Below are 19,278 nucleotides of genomic sequence, written 5' to 3'. Positions count from 1 at the left end.
AATATCTATAATAGGAATGTCATTTAAGTTTTAATTAATTTATTCTTTACTTTTTAAGGCTGATTTGAACATTTGGGAAATTACATGTAATCTATGGCTTTCTGATTCCATGTTCTTTAGCTACTGGCCACAAGGCTGTACGAGTATCTAAGTTTATCTTGCCACCATACACTATGAGCAGGATGGTAAGAGAAGTAAAAATATCTCCTAAGCTCCTTGTTAAAAACCTGCAGAAACGAGTGCCATCTTGGGCTCTCTAAAGTCTCTCCATAACAACCGTTAGATGCAACATGTCTGGTTGTTTGGGTGTGAAGACAGAAAAAAGCCTTTTCTGTCCTACCATCGCAAACATAACAATGTGCACTTTTTCAACTCAATCTGGAGTAGAACGATGTGTTTGGGTCAGATGAGACTATGATTCAGGTTTTCAGCAACAAACACTCCAGGTAGGTTTGGCATGAAATAAAGGATGAATATGTGACAAAAGACATAATGTCCACTGTTACGTACAGTGGGGGATCTGTAATGCTGCGGGCCTGTTTATGTTCCAAAGGTTCTCTGCAATTGGGGAGAGTCCATATGCATAGCATTAAAGACTGAAGCCACAACACAACTGAGAGTGAATCTCAATTAGGTTTTTTGGTAGGATTATGATCTAAGATGAATATTTAAGTTAATGGAAAGGTTGTAGAATATTATGATTTAATTCTGTATTTTTACGTAATTTGTAGAACTCTGTCTGCGTCTGTAGAATGAAGGTTTGAAAACATAAGAGAAATCTGTCTGACTTATAACTATTTTGTTTAGATTGTTGTGTTCGAAAGCATTATTCTGAGAAAATGTTGTTTGTATTACAAGAAACACAGGTTATAATTGGTCAGAAAGTTTAGGTATTTATAAGATTAGGCTTGAGTGTTTCATTTATTTATCTGGACTATTTATGTGCTTTATATAGTTTACCAGACACGAAATCAACCTTCTTTTGGGAACATCTCAGTTCTCAGATCAAAATCCTTTAGAAAACCTTTGGGTTAAGCTGAAGAAAGGAGAACATAAGACAGGAACGAGGACTCTGTAGTATTTATGGAGATTGTCCAATGAGAAATGACCAAAGATTCCTCTCTCTATATGCTTTAACCAAATTAACATTTTCCACATTGAGATTTTGCCACTGTTGCAAAAGATAATTTATTTTTTACACATCTTTATCTTGGATGCCAGTTTGCATGGAGGATACATCTCTAAAATAAACGAACAATATTATTTCACTTCTTTAAATATTCAGTTTCTTGTGCTAAACTAAACAATCAAAACAAAGAAATATCCTGAAGCCAAAGCCTGTCCCACACCTTTAAAAACATCCTCCCTGGAAACCTGCAACACAAAAAAGACCAAACTCACTCCATAATTTCACAATCTTTAAAACCTCCAATCTTCACATTTTAATCAGGAGAATCTAACAAGAACGGAAAACCATCTGTATTTAATGTGTCAAATACAAATAACCCTAGTGTAATGTGGTGTTCTTGACTTAATCTGAAAAAAAAACCTCGTGTTATTGCTACAGTATGCCCACACTGCACAGTTTGCATTCCCTTAAGGGTGGTGAGCTCTCTTACAGTTGCTTCTAGGATGATTTCGCAGAGCTTTATTCAACATCACAAGACAACTATTGATTTTGTTCAAGGGAAGTCAATCCGCTTAAAAACATGAAGAGCAGTGCTTCAAATGTGTCAGTGGGCTGATATTGCATGGAGTTCTGAATGCGTTATTATTTATGGGTTCAGGAGGTTGCCTGGGTGTCCTTCAGGTTGTCTGCATAAAATTAACCTTGATTTAAAATACTAAACCCCATGCCACCAATACATTTGAAAAGATGAATGCTATATTTATTATATAAGAAATGTTTTTCTCAATTAAGCTATATTAAGTGAACCGAGGATGAGATTCAGTTGTTATCTTGGAATTAATCCATCTGTTTTGTTGCGCTATAGAAAAGAAAATGCTGTAATTTTACTTCATTTTTATCCACACGCCAACCAAAGAGGATTAAGCATCTCTAAATAACAGCAGTGTTTTGAATTATTAACTGACCTACATGGATAAACATACAGTAGCTGTGCTTCCAGTGAAACACGCTCTCCAAGCACAGAGAGCTGCAAGCAGAAAGCATAACTGTAATGTACTCATTTAATCATTCGGTCAGATAATGCAGCATTTTTAGCCTCCACATTTTAATCAATCAGATGGTATTAACAAACCAAAGCAAAGCATATGGATACAATTCTGAGGTAGCTGCTTGGGTATTATGCTGCACACGCATACACCAACTCGTAAACTTAACAACACAACACAGCCACTTTCCCAAGGTTAGACAAATGCCAAACACAATCTTTTACTGCAAGAGATGACCAGTTGCTCTTGGAGCGGGCTGTTCCTCTGGGCTGCCGACCCTCCTCACATCCCTGTAGCTGTTGCAGGTTCATGCATCAGCACAGCTAGCCCTGACACACACACACACACACACACACACCTGTCAGTAATACAGCAAAGATGCCAGCAGTGCCATATGAGGGAGCGAGGCAGTTTCAAATTGTGTCAAGATTGCATGCTGTAAGCGAATCCGCAAGCAGGCTGGAGTGGCTTCTCTCAGAAATCTGCAGAACTGTTTAGTTTGTTGCGTTTTTTTTAGACAGTCTGGTAATCCTAAATGTCACAAACATATTTTGACCAAAAGATTTAAATGACTACAAAAAGCTGGAGTATTTTCTGTTTTTGTAGAGCTTATAAATCACTCATAGGACATGGTTGAAAAGCTGCATTGTTCATCAGGCTGTAAGTTGTAAAAAGGAGTTGTAGGAACTCAGGCAAAGTCGGGCAAATTCACATGGGACGTGCTGAAGTGTGACTGCTGCTGCGCTGGCCTTTCCCTCTCCAGCCACCGTGAAGCAGCGGAGAGAAAAATAATGCTGAATCAATACAAAGCAATAATATCCACACACTGCAGTGAATATCGGGCTGACATAGAGAGGAAGGTGTGTGGGGAGGGGGGACAAGATCAGCTGAAGCTGAGCAAGTTTCCATTCAGGGGATTAATTTTAGCTGAGGCTTAGTGTTTGGGCTGCTCGGAGGGCAATTAGCTTCTATGTATTAACTCAGCAAACGCGACCATTCTCTCTGCATGATGAATGAGGCTGTTTGGAGGCCCACTGAAGTGTGTGTTTGCTCCCCAGAGGCATCTTTGTTTCCACCTTTAATCATCAGTCAATGTGCTACAGAAATATAATTCACACCTAAGAGTTTACAATATACAAATTGGTACAACTCTTTTTCTTTAAGCAGGATGTAAAATAAACTGTGATGAAGGTGGACAGGGGGTTGGCAGACCCATAGAATACAGGTGTGTACTTCACTGAATTAATGTCTGGAAAAAATGATTGGATGATAATTGAGAGGTCCAGAGTTTGAGTCTTTTTTTGTTTAAAGCCAAGTTAATCTCCTCTAAAGCAGATCCAAATTTAGACTTCTAATAAATGTCTAAAATCAGTGCTAGATGTCTAAAAAAACATTCTGTTTTAAACCAGATATCATGAGCCTAGATGCCTGTGAAACATTTAGACCTTGTTAAGATGTATTTCTGTTTGAAAAATGTTCACAGCATTTACAGCAGCTCTGTTGCGCACTGTTAGTAAAGACACGGTCCAATAATGTGTCTGGTTTCTTAAAAAAATTAGTAAATATGGGTACAAATCAACATTCTTCACAATTTCAAGTTCACAATTTCACAGTTTCAAGTTACTACCAGTAAAAAGTGATGAATGGATAAAAAGATTGATTTACTAAAAATATTGTATGTGTTAAGGTTACACTTGGAATGAAGAAAATCTTAATACGGAGTATCCTTTTAATTACAATAATTTCAAACAACAATACAGCTCAAGTGTTTCCTTTCTTTTGACAGTGTTTAGGAGTTCTTAATCACTAACCTTTTTTTTTATATAGATGAGGGTTATTAGCATGACTAAATTACAGTAAAATCCAATAGAATCACACTCTGTTGCTACTTAACAAATCCACAGGAAATAATAGTTATAAATAGTACAATCTTTTGGTTGTTATGGTTTCTAGAGGCCAAAAAATGAAAACAATAATAAAGGATCTCTAGTAAATAAACGTTTTTATATTTATTTGGACTATTTGAAACCAAAATTTGTTGTACAACCCGCATTCACCTGGTAGCTTCCTAAAAGGCTGTCCTTATTGACTTTTAAACTCTTTCAGGTGGAAAATCAAAATTAAAGTTAGCTTGTTAGTTGATTTAAGCCTTCTAATCAGCAGTGAAATAAATGAAACCAGCTTTATAAGCTTCTTAATATGAGGCTACAAATTGTAGGCCAACTTTAGTACGTAAAGAAAAAGGATTACGCTTGCTAACGATATTTAGCCAAACCAGAACTGAGGGTAATTGCTACAAAGGCTAGCATGCGGAAGAAGACACTTTGCACAATGTTGTGTTAAAAACTGAAAAGAAAACCTGAAAGTGAACAAATTTATTTATCTACTTTATTTGGCTTATGGTAGGGAGGTTAATGTTTCAGTAAATGTGACTGACGGCAGGTTGAGTACTGTGGGGGTCTGAAATTGTTGCAATATAACTGGCTGATTTCTATTTTTGTTAACAAACATTTGAGCAGGTGTACCTAATAAAGTGACTTGTTAGCGTAAATGTTTCATAGAACTTGAACATGTTTTGTTTTTACCTTTTTTATGGGTATTTAAGCCTTATTTGGGGGTGAAAAACATCCTTTCCCGTATAATTTGAACCATGCTTTTGAGGTCTGACTTTAAAGCATCATGTTTGACTTGCATTGCAAAGTAGGGTAGAGCAGGATATTCTTGGCTGTCTTGGTGTTATTTGGGTTAAAGACTGCGAGTATCAACAAGCATTCAGCTCCCATTTAAAATTACACACATTATCCCTTTACAGCCCTAATGGTAAAATCACATGAAATGGTTTCCTAGGAGATGTTATAGTGAAAGATGGAGCCAAGGGCATAATCACTATATTCATGCCGTCCAGGAGCAGCCAGTAATCACCAGTGGAAATTGAGTTGCATTGCTGGAATTGAGCAGGAGATAACCTCAGTTAATTGTCATTTTCAAAGTTACTGTTGTTTAGCCGCAGTGTGCCGTTCATTAGTACACAGGAGGGAGGAAGAAAAAAGAAAAATCAGTATAGAAATGTCCAAGCCAAGGTCTGCTACTGCAGCTACGGGGAAGCTTTAATGATATTTATTTAAACTGTTTCCCGAGATTAGCTGTCAGGGCCCAGCGCTCTGAATTAAAAATGAGGTCACAAAAAAGATGGCATCAATAACCTTGAAATAGACTGCCTTTTGCTTCTGTGCTGTGCCATTTTCTCTGTGTTACCCCCCTCCCTCTCACCCTGCCTCACTCTCTCTCCCTGTTCCCCGCCTCGCACTTCATGCTGTTTCTTTCATTATACAGGTCAGCGCCTTTTTAAAGCTCCTACATATTTAATCTTCCCGGTTTCCTACGTGATCTCTTGTTACAGAAACATCACATTCTACTATCTCTGTTCCTTTTTGCCAGTTACAGATTTTTAATACCTCACCATGCCTTGGCACTAATGTAATTGCACAACGGGGTTGGCATCAGGGTGGGGATGGCGGTGGTGGTGATGTGGGGGGTATCCATGGCAACTGAGAAGCAATTTAGAATAATTTGCTATTTAAAAACGCAGAGGTTTTGAGCAACAGCAGAGCGAGCAGATGAGAGGGGGTTTGTGGATTAAATCATTTTGTCTTAAAAGCATGAGACATTCGCCAGATGTACTGTACGTACGGGACTGAAGCTTGTGAAATATTCCCCATCTCAGATCATACAGATATGTGTTTCTAGTCAAGACAGAAGCATGCTTGTTCCAATTTTAGTTGACTAAATGTTTTATTGATTCAGCCTTTATTCATTCCTCTTGCTATCGATGTACCTCCGCATTCACTAAAGCTGCTCTCCACATATAAAAATACATTGTTGGGGAACCTTGAGTCAGTTCTAGAACATTTGTAACAGAAAGAGACTGTAGGTTTTTCTGCTATACTAAGCATCTCCCTGCACTGCCCTTACTGTATTGTAGAAACATCAAACATGCTCCATTACACTTTGGCTTGCCTTTTTTTTTAATGCATCAGCTCCAACCCAGATTTCAATTATTCTGGTAAAAGCAGAGGGCGATAGTTGGATTGCAGTGTTGTGAGAGTATCACTTTCATGTCCTCTGCGTTACAAGCAGGAGGAGGACAGGCAGAAACAGTGATGGATTTTATTAAACAAGCAAAAACGTGTCGATAATAAAGAGTACACTTGTGCAAAATGAAAGGAGAGAGAAAGGTTGCAATCAGGTTGTTGTGTGCTGACTGACCACATTCCTTAACACTACAAACAGTGTCTCGACATGTTGTCCGGATCAAACCCCCGGCCAAATTTGTTGTAGCTTTGTTGTGACTATCACTGGATATGAATCTGGACTTCAACTGCGTTGGGAATGCAACCAAAGAGCTGCTTATTCTTCACTATGGAAACTATGGAATTTGATTTAAATATTTTCCATCAGTGAATAAGTATGGAAACATTTTTCAATTCCCAGATTTCACTCCCTGCCCTTTACATAAGTTCAATCCTTTGATCCATCCATCCATCCCACCTTAAAATATTTGCCACAAATACACAGTGAAGTTTTGTATTAATACTTAAAAAAGTACAGGGAACTGTAAAATGTTGAAACACAAATGTGTAGGAGGCCTTTCATGTATGAAAAATACTTCAATGAGCTTTCAGTGGAATTAAATCAAATGGTCTGTTTTAATTTTTGATCCCTAATGGCAATGAGAAAGGACAAATTGTATCAGTGGCAGTCTGTATGAGAAGTCCACTGAGATTAAACTCTAGTTCAAGCATTCCAGATAATGCTTAAGTCCACTTTAAAGAGCAAAAGGAGACAGGTTCTGTACATTATTGGGCTTTAATAGTTGAATTACTGAAAATGTTCCTTTATGCAGATCAGTGGACATTTATTTTACACTGTTGGTGCTCTGGGCTCACACCTGCCAGGGCGAACGTTTACTGCATACTGCCGCAGCCGCAGCTAATGAGAGCAAACCCCAGGGGAACAGTAGAGGTCATTTTAAATCTGGTATTTTCAGTCTTGACAAAGGACTTAAGTTTTCATACATTCCTGGGCTGCCCTCCTGTTTTAACTGCATGAATGAGGGTCACCTCGAGTGGTTTGGCTCCGAGACAAAAGAGGAGCTCCAAGGCACGAATCCTGAGCAGAAGGAGCAAATACAATGTCTGTTTATCGCTCTGCTCTTTCACTGAAACAGTTTGTTTTCTGTATACTTTCATGTTGAACCAGAATGTGACTTTTTGTAAAACTCTTGTGTCGTACAGGCTCGTAAAAAGTAAGTTATTTTCTTTCCTCCGAGCCTTTCTTACAGCCCCGGGAGATCGTCCAGCAGCTCCTTAAATAGTTTATTTGCCCCTTTTTGTAATGCATGAAGTAGCTGTTGTGATCTTAACACAACACCAGCTAAAATTAATTTCAGCTTGGATGGGAGGGAAAACTGTTGAAATGGAACAGCCTGCAGGCTTTTTCCACTTATTTGGTGACTTGGGTATTTTGTGGACTTTAGTGCACAGCTTGTTCCTGTCACACAAAACTCAGATGAGAGCACATTACTGGTAAAGTCACCTTGTTTTTGCCAAGTTTTTTTTTTACAGTGTGGGGAGGTGCCGTGTGTGTATGTGTAATTTATTATTTCAGCTATGCTGATCTCATTTGCTGACGGTTGTGTTTTGATAAACTGCACAGTTTGTGAATATCTGGATCTAATGCATCACATATATATGAAGAAACTTCTTTTTAGCTTCATTACACAAGTCTTATTCAGTTTAAGCTTATTGTTGCATGTTTTATTTGCCTTTGATTAACATGAGGAAAAAAGTCGCTTAAACAACAACCAGGTAATAAATTAGCAGGAGGAAAAGTTAAGCATTTATTGACCTCATAAAAATAGTGGCCCCTCCTGCTCTGATGAATTCTTTCCTGGAATCCGTCAGGGCCCCGTACGCCCCCAAGTGGCTCAAATGATTAGCTACACCTGGCTCCCTCAGCCTATTCGCTGGCTGCCAAGCTCAGCCTTGGAGGAAATTGCTAGTCACAGTGGTCTTGTATCACAAGCACTTATTATATCACGTTGCACAATCATGACTTAGCTTATATTTGAAAGGCTTGAAAGTACTCCAATCTGTCACACTGAGGGCTGTATTAAGGCTTATTGGTTCTTGTTACTTTGTTTTCTGTTACTTTTTATTTATTTAAATAAAAACAAAAATCAAATAGGTAGGCAAATATATAAGTCCAAAAGTGCCACAATTTTAAACAAATAAATAAATATAATATTATGTAAATATGTCATTTATTTATAAAAAGCATTTATATTTATTTCACTTGTTTTGGTCACATGCTGCAGGGGTTTATGGATTAATTAACTTTACATTAGTGGGCACGGCTTGTACACATGTTCAATATAACTGATATAAAGTTACCAGTTATAATTTATCATCGATTTGTTGAGTCAGTGACAGTTTCAATTATTTCTTAGTACCCTATTGCACAGGAACTGTACATACATATAGAGAAAAAATATATTTCATTTCAACATATGGCTTCAAATTTTGATTAACCATCTTATTACCTTGATTGTTTATCTATTTAATAAATTACTGATACATTAAATTATTTACAGGTAAATGTACTTATTAAATATATTTATTCACTTTTATTTTAATTACAATAGATGTGAAACAGTTAAATTTATAATAATCAAATGATTTGTTTATTACATTGTGGCACATTTGGCAATCAATATTTAGACGCATACTATAAGCAGTTATTTATAACGGAGTCAACAACCAAACTGGAAAAGATAGGATGGATATCAATTAACAATTTACACATTGTTTTTAGTAGATGTTTTGTGCAGACCTAAAATATTTGACGCATTCAATGAACAGAAAATTTAAATTTTCAGTATTTAACCAGCCAATCGCAGATCAGAGCCGATCGAAGGGTAGATTGGGTGGTTCTGATTACTGGCAGATAAATAGTGCCTCTCATATGAATCAAGTTACAAGCTAGAGTTCTTAATCTAGTGTTTGTTAGCAAAGAAAGTGCTTACAACAATGACAGGATCTTTCTGCAGCTGGTTTTCTGGCTAAGTTTAAGTTTCCATTTGAAACTATTTAAAGGCCCCGGTAATTTCCCCAGGATAGGTTCTTACATTATCCGAGCCAGCGTAATAAAAGGCGTTCTTATTGACATTCCTTAAAGTTGACCCGGGCCGAAACAACCATCTCGTTCCCACAGATTATGCAGATTGCTAACAATGGGGCCAGTTATATATACACTTAATAGCCTTCCTAGGACCAAGTCAGATTTGTATGTTTATCTTCTAAGCAATACCAGCTTTTCCAGAATAAAAAAAACTTTATTATAGGTTCATTTTGTGTGTAATCTTCAGTTAAAAAGACAAGATGTTTTTCTCTGTTTCAGGATTTTGTCACAGTAATCCTTACTACTCATTAACATGCCTTCATCCACCCCCCCACCCTCCCCCCTCCCCTTTACTCCCCCTTTCCCCTCTTTTCCTTTCTCTGTTTGGTCTGTTTTCCTCCTCTCTTCTCTTCCACAACCTTTTTGCTCTCTGTCTCTCCAATAAGTCACATTTAATAGTACATTTCCTTTCTTGGCCTGAGGCCTGGTGCCAGACCAGCTGTATGAAATGTAGTTTCACCGCTTTTGCTGCCAGCAGTTTTGTTCAGAGGAAGAAAAAAAACAAAAACAAAAAAAAATCCCACAGAGCCTCTTGAACTCTCTGAGGCTTTTTTTTTTTTCCACATTTGAAGAGGTGAAACAGTTCTTGATTCATTGTTTGTTTTATTGGAATGTCCCTTTAAAGGAATAGTGCAACTGTCTCTTGCTGTTACACTACAAGGGCTTATTCCTTTTCAGGAGACTGAAAAAGTCCTGTTCTTGTGTGACTTTCATGGATTATTCCATAAAACGTGACAGAGGATTTTAAAAGATTTTTGATAGCAACTCACTCATGTTTTATAGCGTTGTAGCTCTTCAGCTCTCGTGGTTTGTTCTTTTGCAGTGTTTCTTATTTCTGGTTCTGTGCCAACTCCCATTTTGTTCCCGGAGCAATAAAAGTCTAAAAGTTTCCCTTGCTGCTTTTTCATGTCAGTTTTTTTACACATGGGTGTTAAGTTATCCAGATCCTAATGTTCCCATTTGTTACAACATGGCACAAGGAAATTTGACTTAGGATGTATTTAAAAGAGGAATAACAACATTTAAATTGTTAAATGTTTATTCTGCATAGCGTTCTCCATCATTTAGTATAAATTTAAATAAACGTGAGCATACGAAGCCATTGTATTTCTTAAGTACCCAAGCATATTGCTTCCATCTGAAAATATTTTCATCGTTTTGGCTAATTTAATGGCTCCTGTCTCTAATCATTTTAGCATGCTGAAGGAGATATTAAGTGCCGTTAGCTTTCTTTAAACATTTGATTTCAATTCTTGCAGATATTTTCTTCTTTTTTTCATTTCCATGCGCAGTAACTTTACTTACCCACGCTCACATTCAATGTTCCTTCAAGGTTAAAGTAATACCAAATGTGATCTTTCTCAGCAGGGGATAACTCATTATTCACATTCTCTCTCTCACACTCACACACACACACACACGAAACACAAACACACACACACATACTGGCTCCAATCTGCGTCTGGGTTTCCCCTTAGCCCAGCTTAATTACAATAGAACTGTTAATGCTTTCCAGGTATTAAAACATGGGGGGTTTAAAACAAGCTATATAATGCACCACCAGCTTGCAGCTGTTTTTTTGGGGTGGGGGTGGGGGGGTGTTGTGATTTAAAAATCTATATTTAGGCAGCAGTAAGTTAGTAACAGTGCCATGCAGAACTATTTACTCTAGCGTTTAGTAGCTCATAGTTGTTTAGTAGAAAGAAAAAGACACATTGTTTTTTTTCTTCTTTTTTTTTAACTTTATTTACAAATAAAAATCTGATTAGGCTGGTATATATCCATGTTCTGCACCCCAAGTCCACACTGTAGAAACACATTTTTCCACAATTAGGTTGCATGTTTTGGGGAGTTTGCCTCTCCTACCTTTGTACATTTAGAGACTAAAATGTTGGCCCATTTTTCTTGGCCAAATAGCTCAAGCTCAGTCATATGGGATTAATTGTCAAGCTTTGTCACTGTTTTTCAACTGGATTTAGGCCTGGACTTTGACAGGGTCATTCTAACATATTAATATGCTTTGATCTAAACCATTCTTTTTTAGCTGTATGTTATTTTGTTGCTGTAATATGAACCTCTACCCCAGCCTCAAGTCTTTTACAGCGTTCAACAGGTTTTCTTCCACGGTAGCCCAATATTTAGCTCCATCCATCTTCCCATCGGCTCTGGCCAGCTTCCTTGTTTCCATTAAAGAAATGGTTTCTCACTACATGATGCTGCCACCACCATGTTTCATGCTGGGGATGATATGTTCAGATAGACTCAGTGTTAGTTTTACACCAACTTTCTTTGAACTGCTTTTTTCTTTCGACTTTTTGCTAAAGGCTTGCCTGGCTAATAGTTGCCCTGTTGACAAAATCTACCCCCTAAGCTGTGGATCTCTGCTGCTCCTCTTACTATGAACCATTTAGCGGCTGCTATGATTACTTCGTCACCATTCAAATAGACGGTCATATCTTGCCAGGTTTGCAGTTGTGCCAGACATTTTCGTTTTCAGATTATTGGTTCAACAGTGAGATGTAAAGATTGTGATATTGTTTTATAAGTTTACCCTGTAAGCTGTAAACGGCCCCACCACCTTATCCCTGACCTTTCTGCGGTTACGTGCAGATAAACTATTACTACTCCATTTGTTGCACTGGATTTTGTTTAGGGGTATCAGAGTTAAACTTTTCATTTGGAAAAACAAACAAAACAAAATGTGTCATTTTCCTTCTACTTTATAATTATGCACTACTTTGTGTTAGTCTGTCACATAAAATCACAATAAAATACATTAAAGTCTTTTGTCATACTGCACCAAAATGTGGAAAAGTTAATTGAGAATGCTTTGTAATGCCCTGTATTTGGTTAGCAATTACATTTAAACCAGCTTCATTAATACTTAAATACATTATCATTTACTAACTATGCTCTATAAATGTGGAATAACCCATTTTTATCATATCTCCTGCATTCTTTTTCAGGCTCCTCCTTTCTTATGAGAGGCACCTTAAAGGCGAACAGGACAAGCCCCTCCCGTTGACCAAGCCCAGGAAGCAGGAGAGCAGCCAAGAGAAGGTGTCTGGAGCCGGAGCCAAAGTGAAAATAGTAGGGGCCAAGAAACTAAAAGGCCCCAACCACCCCAAGCTAGAGAGTAAAAAGGAGAGAGGAGAGGTGAAACAAGAACCAACACAGGTCAGTATCTGCATTCCTACATTTTATTACAAAGTTCCATATCATCTCCATATTTTTTCCTGCATTTTTGTAACATGTTGAGTATGAGATATTGCTGTTTACCTTCTTGAATAGTTTTTAGGTAAAGATTTTTATGTACAGGTCTGCATTTTGGAGTCTCGTATAGAGGCCACTTTCCTCCTTTTGTAGCTTCTGTACTAACTTAGATTAGCTTTTTTTTTATATAGATCTCCTGGACTTGTCAAATAGAATATGGAATATAGACTAAATGCAGATTCTCGAAAGCACAGTTTCTGAACTCTGGTACTTTTATGTATTTAAGATTCCTAAAAACAATAGTTTCCTTCCTTTTTTTTTTAGAATTTTAGACCCAGTTCAAGAACCACAGGTACAGATTAACCTAAATTTAAAGTTGTCTTGGGGCAAAACAGATAGAACCATGGCCCTTTTTGAAGTTTGAATGGGTCTTCATTCATTCAAGTCAAATGCAAATACTGATGGGTAAAATGTTAAAATAAAGAGGTGATTTGGCAAACCAAGGATAAAACATGACAGATTAATAAATCAAAGTAAAGGTTATTGTACTTATTAAGCAATATTAGATGTATTATTATTATTTAGAAAATGGAAAAAACTATTTTTATTGTTCCATACTCAATAGTTTTCCCATACTTTTTCAAACCTGGATAGTACTTAATGATAGTACTTTTCCAGCCTTTTCAGGACTACATAGAAATCCTGTGTCTTATTTCATTTCTGTAAATGTTATTTTCAAATTGACAGATTTTAGGACAATATATAAAATGTTAACTTACCTTTCCCACATGCAGGAGTCAAAGGTGAAAGAAGAGAACCATGAAATCTCCACAGCCATAAAAAATGATGCATCTCTTCAAGACGAACCAATTGTGATAGAGGAGGAAGAGTTACATGTCACCCTGAAGAAAGAGGAGTCATTGGCGGTGGAGCAGCCGTCCTTGCTCTGCCCCAAAGAATCTGACTGCAGACTCCCCCACAGTGGTTTTTCCCTCCACACGGGGCCTTCTCCCCAACCGGAATGGAGGCACATCAGCGATGCCCTCCAAGCAAAGCTTGTTGGTGAACAACAAACAGAGGGGCATTTCATTCCAAAAACTTCTTACCTGCTTCATCGCTGGGATCAGAATAAAGCTGTGGGACATGTCGCTCTGCCTGAGCACTTCTCCAAGGTCAAAGACTGCATTGAGAATCACGGTGGGAGAGTGGGGAAGGTGTTGCCCATGTGTAAGCAGGTGGATGGACAGTGTATCGATTTGAGCACAGATTCTTACTCAGAGAAGGATGACTATGGGGCGATTAAGAAAGAGTCAACCCAGGGCACAGGACAGACAGCTGCCTACTGCAAAGCAAACCAGGGGGTCATGTCTCCTTTAGCCAAAAAGAAGCTCCTCTCCCAGGTCTGTGAGTCCAACACTTACTCCTTTTCTTCTCTTCAGTCTCCACCCCCCACAGCTGCATCTTCTCTCCATCAGGGTGATCGAGAAAAGGAGAAAATAAAGAGTGAAGAAGAGGTGGTGGGACAAAGGTACAAAGGTGCACCAGACAGCAACCCTGAAGTCTCACCCATATTCAGGCCGTCAGTGATCCAGCATGCACAGAGCAGCAAGGCTCATCAACAGACCACCGGAGGGCAGTCAGAGAAGAGCAATGCTGCTGAGATGTCAGACTCTTTCAGCCGGACGAGCCATCATCTTCTGCCTCAAACAAGTGTGCCATGGCAGCCGTACCTCCCCCGAAACCAAACCCAGGACGGTGCAGAGACCGCAGGGGAGAAAATCCTCCAAGGTCCAGTCGCTCAGTCAAGGAGCTATACAGGGGACTGCTACTCATCCCCTCACCTTCACAGCTTGTACAGACAGACTGAGAGCTGCCTGAGCCAAGAGAGAATGGCTAGCTTTGCTGGTGGAGAGCGGAGAGAGCACTACAGCAGGGAGCGTGAGGGCAGCCAAAGCTTTGTTTGTGGCGGTCTGGAGCAGGAAGGCTTGGCATACAGATCTCACTACAGTGACAGGACTCAGACACAAAGAGAGAATGGAGAGGTTGAAGACGAACCCAGAGACTTTTCTATTTCTAAACCTCTATCTCAGAGGGTTTCGTCCTTTTCCAAGCCCCCTTTCTGTAGTATCTCTTATCCTATCATGCACCACGGTTTGGATTCCCATCCTAAGGCATGCAGAGTGTCGCCTATGACAACCTCTACCCCCAAACAGAGCTCAACAGATACTTCTCAGTCATTTGCCAGCACCAAAGCTTCAGGTGAACTGTCCATCAACAGTCCCATTCGACCCAGTAAGCGGAGCCTGGTGGAAGCAGAGAGCGAAGACCCCCCGGAAAGGAAAGTGCGCGTGGTGACCCCTATTCACCCTCCTAGTACGGTCCGACGGAGTGACCCTGAGGAGCTGAAACCCGCTGAGCCAGCCCACGCTATTCACCTCAATAATCATCTCCCTGAGGGCCACTCTGCAACCACCTTTGCCCCACCCCACACTGCACCACTCTATGCTGGCATTTACCCACACGGCACCCTGGTTTCACCAGGCGCTCAGGATGGGCTCCAGCAGCACCCAGGCCTGCAATACCTGAAAAGCCAGTCGGCCGTGTCCCCCCTCATGCCCCCCTTCGCCATCCACTCCATGATGCTCCACAGGCAGCTGCTAGCCTCCAGCCCCAGCCCCCACCACCTCTACAGGTACCCGGGTGGGGCGGCATTGTATGGAGAGCTGTTGCACCACCTCTACCCTCTCTCGACCCTCCCACCACCTCAGCTGTCTTCGGTACACCCCAGCACCAGACTTTGAGGGAGAACACCTTTTTTTCTCCACTCTTATTGTTGAAATGGTCTCTGCTTATTTTCATTTACATTGTGGCTCAAGTCGTGGCAAAACTTAGATCATACCTTTTACTGATGAAAAACTGCTAAATATCACTCAGACTGCAAATTCCATTTTTTATTTTTATTTTTTCTGTGTATGCCTTTGTTTATAGACTTTGCACTGTTCTTTATTTTTTATCACCACTTACTGTATCTTGTTGCTTTTGTAACCCTATTTGCACAATGCTCGTGTGTATATGCTCACAGATCAGCTTGCCGCTCTCAGTGACCACGATTCAGGTTTGTTGCTCTGGAACGTGAAAAGTGGAGGGAAGCAGAGAAAAGCCGTTTGTTTACTGTGTCTGAGGGCTAAACTTTGTTGCCTAATAACACTATGAATAACATGACAATGAAATAGAAAACATCTTAAATAACCTCTGTAGGCGAGTTCATAACTGCAAGCAGGCATGGGTCGGTATGACATTCTTAGGGGATGATTAGCTTGAGTAACAATACCACAGTTTCATGGTATTTACTCAAAAGTAATTTAATTTCTTTCATTTTAAACAGAAAAGCAAAACATTATTCCTACTGCTGCTAAATTATTACATTTATTGTGACAGTTTTAATTAGGTGAGGGCAACGCACATCAGTGACTTCAAAACGTCCGTCAAAAAACATGCCTCTTTTATGGTCCATCAAACAACCCAGAAGGACACTCCAGGATGACACAATGATCCCTTTAAAACCTTTTCTATTCATAAGCGTCAAAGCTTATCCAAGGCCGGAGTCCAGTAATCTGTTTTTTCTCTGCGCACTTCAACACAATGTGTGTTTAAGGGGTCATTTGATGAGCATTAATTAGCACACCTGGTGCACGCTCCCCTTTGCCTGTAATATGTATTTGTAATTTTGATTTTACCACAAAATATACAACAAACCCTAGGTTATACTTAAAAACCTTAGAACCAGTTTTTAAGTGTAAAATTATACTTTTTTTGCCATTCTGCTCTAAATAGAGTAACACAAGTATAACTATCTGATATTAGCTGGTTAATTAGCCAGGCTATCTGCTCTGGTAGAATCTGCCATCAGCACATTAACAGACATGCCACTCGTAGCTGGGCAACTATGGTTTTACTGCAGTGTTACCATAAGCGTTTCCACACCGCAGTTCTGCATTTTTCATAATGGAAAACATTTTCAAACAGGAAAACTTGTCTTATGTTTAACTGAGGGTAAAGTGTTAACGTTCATATTTATTTTTCTAAACCACACCATACTAATATTTTTGCCTTGGGAAGAGTCCAGAAATCAACATTTGGTGCAATAAACAATATTTTCAATCATAGCCTTTATGGATCTTGGTATACTCTCCACTAGTCTTTCACATGACTGTGGGGCACAGGTGATCACCTAATCAGTATCTTATGAAATGGAATGTTGTACATGTAGAAATGCTGTTTTCAGAGCTGTCTCAAAGTTTTCCAGAGCTGTAGGACACAAAAGTCAGAGTATTTCGATCACCTTGGCATCTCATTAAAAAGACGCTAAACTGCAGAAGCAGTACAACAAAATGTTTGCTTTTTTGAAACCATAACTTTTAAAACCCAGTAACCAGTCCATGCCTAATTGCAAACAAAATAAAACAGCTGAATCATTTATTTCTCTTCAGGCAGCCAGTGCTGTTGTGTCTGTTTACATGTCTCCAAGCTGAACTCTGTTCCTTATTTGTGCCACAGTAAATCCAGCTGGAGTGGACTGATTGGGATAAATGTTAATACCCACTGTGGCGCTGCTTAACACAGAACAGCTTCATCGCAACCACATTCAGAGGTGCTGTGTGTAACAGATGTACTGTAGAGTCCCTCTTTACAAAGTTCAGGTTCGTTTTTGTTGTTTTTACACATCTTCCTTTGTCACGTTCGATCTGTTTGCAAATCATGGATGTTTTTGGCTTCGGCTGGTGTAACTTTTACCTTCTGAGCTGAAAGTAATTTGACCTCGGGACATTTTTGTGATGAGTACTGTTGCAGCTTGTTTTGCGTATGCAGGAACAGCATAATGAAGCAGCCGTCTGCTGTGGAATGCTCACCACAAAGAAGAAAAAAAAACCTTGCATTTCATATTTTTGTTCCTGACTTGAAATGCTTCATTTCCTTGACAAACAGACTCTTTTAATATATGGTTTGATAGGAATGTTGTCACTTAGGATATTACTGCTTTGCAAATATCTGTGCCTTTCACAGTCTTGGATTAGAGTTAGTACTACGCTCATTAAGGTATACCTTCTGTAGCAGGGTAGGAATGTCAATATTACTCTTGTGTCAAATGCAGTACGCAGACATTATCAAACAACATGGCTCACTTTGAGACACCAGACTATAAAGGGTAGGGCTTTAAAATATTAGGAAACTAAAGACCGATGTTAGATTTTTTTGTGCTTTAACAAAACATCTTCTCTACCAGTGATTTAAAAAAAAAGGTACCAGACTCCATAAAGTATGCCTGTCATGCTCTGTAGCCCCGAGGTGCAACAATAACACCTGCGCTGGCTTTTTTACAACCACTATGATTGCAATGCAGGATGGCTGAAATACAAGGAGAACATTTCTGTTTAAAACAAACAAAAAAAAAAAAAGCTGTAAACATCTACGATTTTACTGAACACTTAAAGACATTCATTGCTGATTTTAGTACTGTACATTGCTGTGTGTTTGCTGGCTCCTGTAGAGAACATTCATACGGGGAACAACTCATGGAAAACCTGCTTCTTTTTGTCTTATCTGTGTAAATATGACTGTAGATATCACTGCGTGGTTGTTATCATATAAACTGTTATAATCTGTAAATAGTAAAAAAAAAAAAAAAAATGAACAGTATAAAAGTTGGTTACACAAACTACGTGTTCCTTTTTTGCTATTTATGTTAGGCTCAAAGAAACACTACAAATTAAGATTTAAGATACACTTTTTGTTTTTTATTTGTTGTCCATGATTTTTTTTTTTTATGTTGTGTATCCTGAAACTGTTTTTGATACCATAGCCATCTGTTTACCAATCATCCAGCTGGCAGCAAAACAAAAAATAAAGACATTTTGTATGATATGACCTCCTGTATATTTAATTAAAGTATTTTACTATCAGTACACGTTTCATCAGTTTCTTACACACACATTTTGTCAAGCCACCACCACAAATCTTTAATGTATATTTGGGGAATCTTATGTTGACAGGATGCAGTGCAAAATTGTCAAGTGGAATGGAAATTATACATTCTTTTCAAAAATTGTTACAAATAATCTAAGACGTGTGACATTTGTATTTAGCCCCCTTTTACCCCGATACCCCCGAAATAAAATCCAGTGCAAACAACTGCCTTCAGAAGTCACCTAATAAGTAAATACAGTACATCTGTGTGGACTCTATTTTTTACTTTTTTAATCTCAGAAAATCATGGTAGTGGCAGCATCATGCTGTGGGGCTGCTTTTCCTCACCAGATAAATGAAAGCTGTTAGCTGGAACTAACCACAGTGCAAACTGTGACAACAACCCAAACACACAGCCAGAGCTACAATGAAGAGGTATGGATCGAAGTATTTTATCAGAAGAATGGACCAGCCAGAGTCCAGCTCTTGATCAACCATTATTTTGCTTCCACTCAACAATTATGCATTATTTTGTGTTTATCACATTTAAACACAACAAAATACACTGTAGTGCCTGTAAAAGAAATGTGAAAAGTTTTAGAGGTATAAATTATTTTGCAAACCAGCACAAAATGCAAGCACTATGTCACACCAGTGTGCTAACATCACCATCTTTTCTCCCTCAGT

General features: G+C 38.8%; 1 protein-coding gene across 1 annotated transcript in view; it reads left to right on the top strand.

The window, feature by feature from the left end:
• The window catches only part of arid5b (AT-rich interaction domain 5B), a 107,682-nt gene extending 89,095 nt beyond the window's left edge, over positions 1 to 18,587 (top strand). The window contains exons 9-10 of the mRNA XM_047351687.1: positions 12,381 to 12,591; positions 13,422 to 18,587. Of these exons, the coding sequence (XP_047207643.1) occupies positions 12,381 to 12,591; positions 13,422 to 15,428 (2,218 nt within the window). The 3' untranslated portion in view covers positions 15,429 to 18,587. The remainder of the gene's footprint in view (positions 1 to 12,380; positions 12,592 to 13,421) is intronic.
• Positions 18,588 to 19,278: the final 691 nt, after the last annotated feature.

This window comes from Girardinichthys multiradiatus, chromosome 22 (genome assembly GCF_021462225.1).
Source record: "Girardinichthys multiradiatus isolate DD_20200921_A chromosome 22, DD_fGirMul_XY1, whole genome shotgun sequence".
In the NCBI taxonomy this organism is placed as follows: Eukaryota; Metazoa; Chordata; class Actinopteri; order Cyprinodontiformes; family Goodeidae; genus Girardinichthys; species Girardinichthys multiradiatus.
The sequence above is the reverse complement of the archived record's forward strand: the minus strand, read 5'-3'. Positions and strand labels throughout refer to the sequence as shown.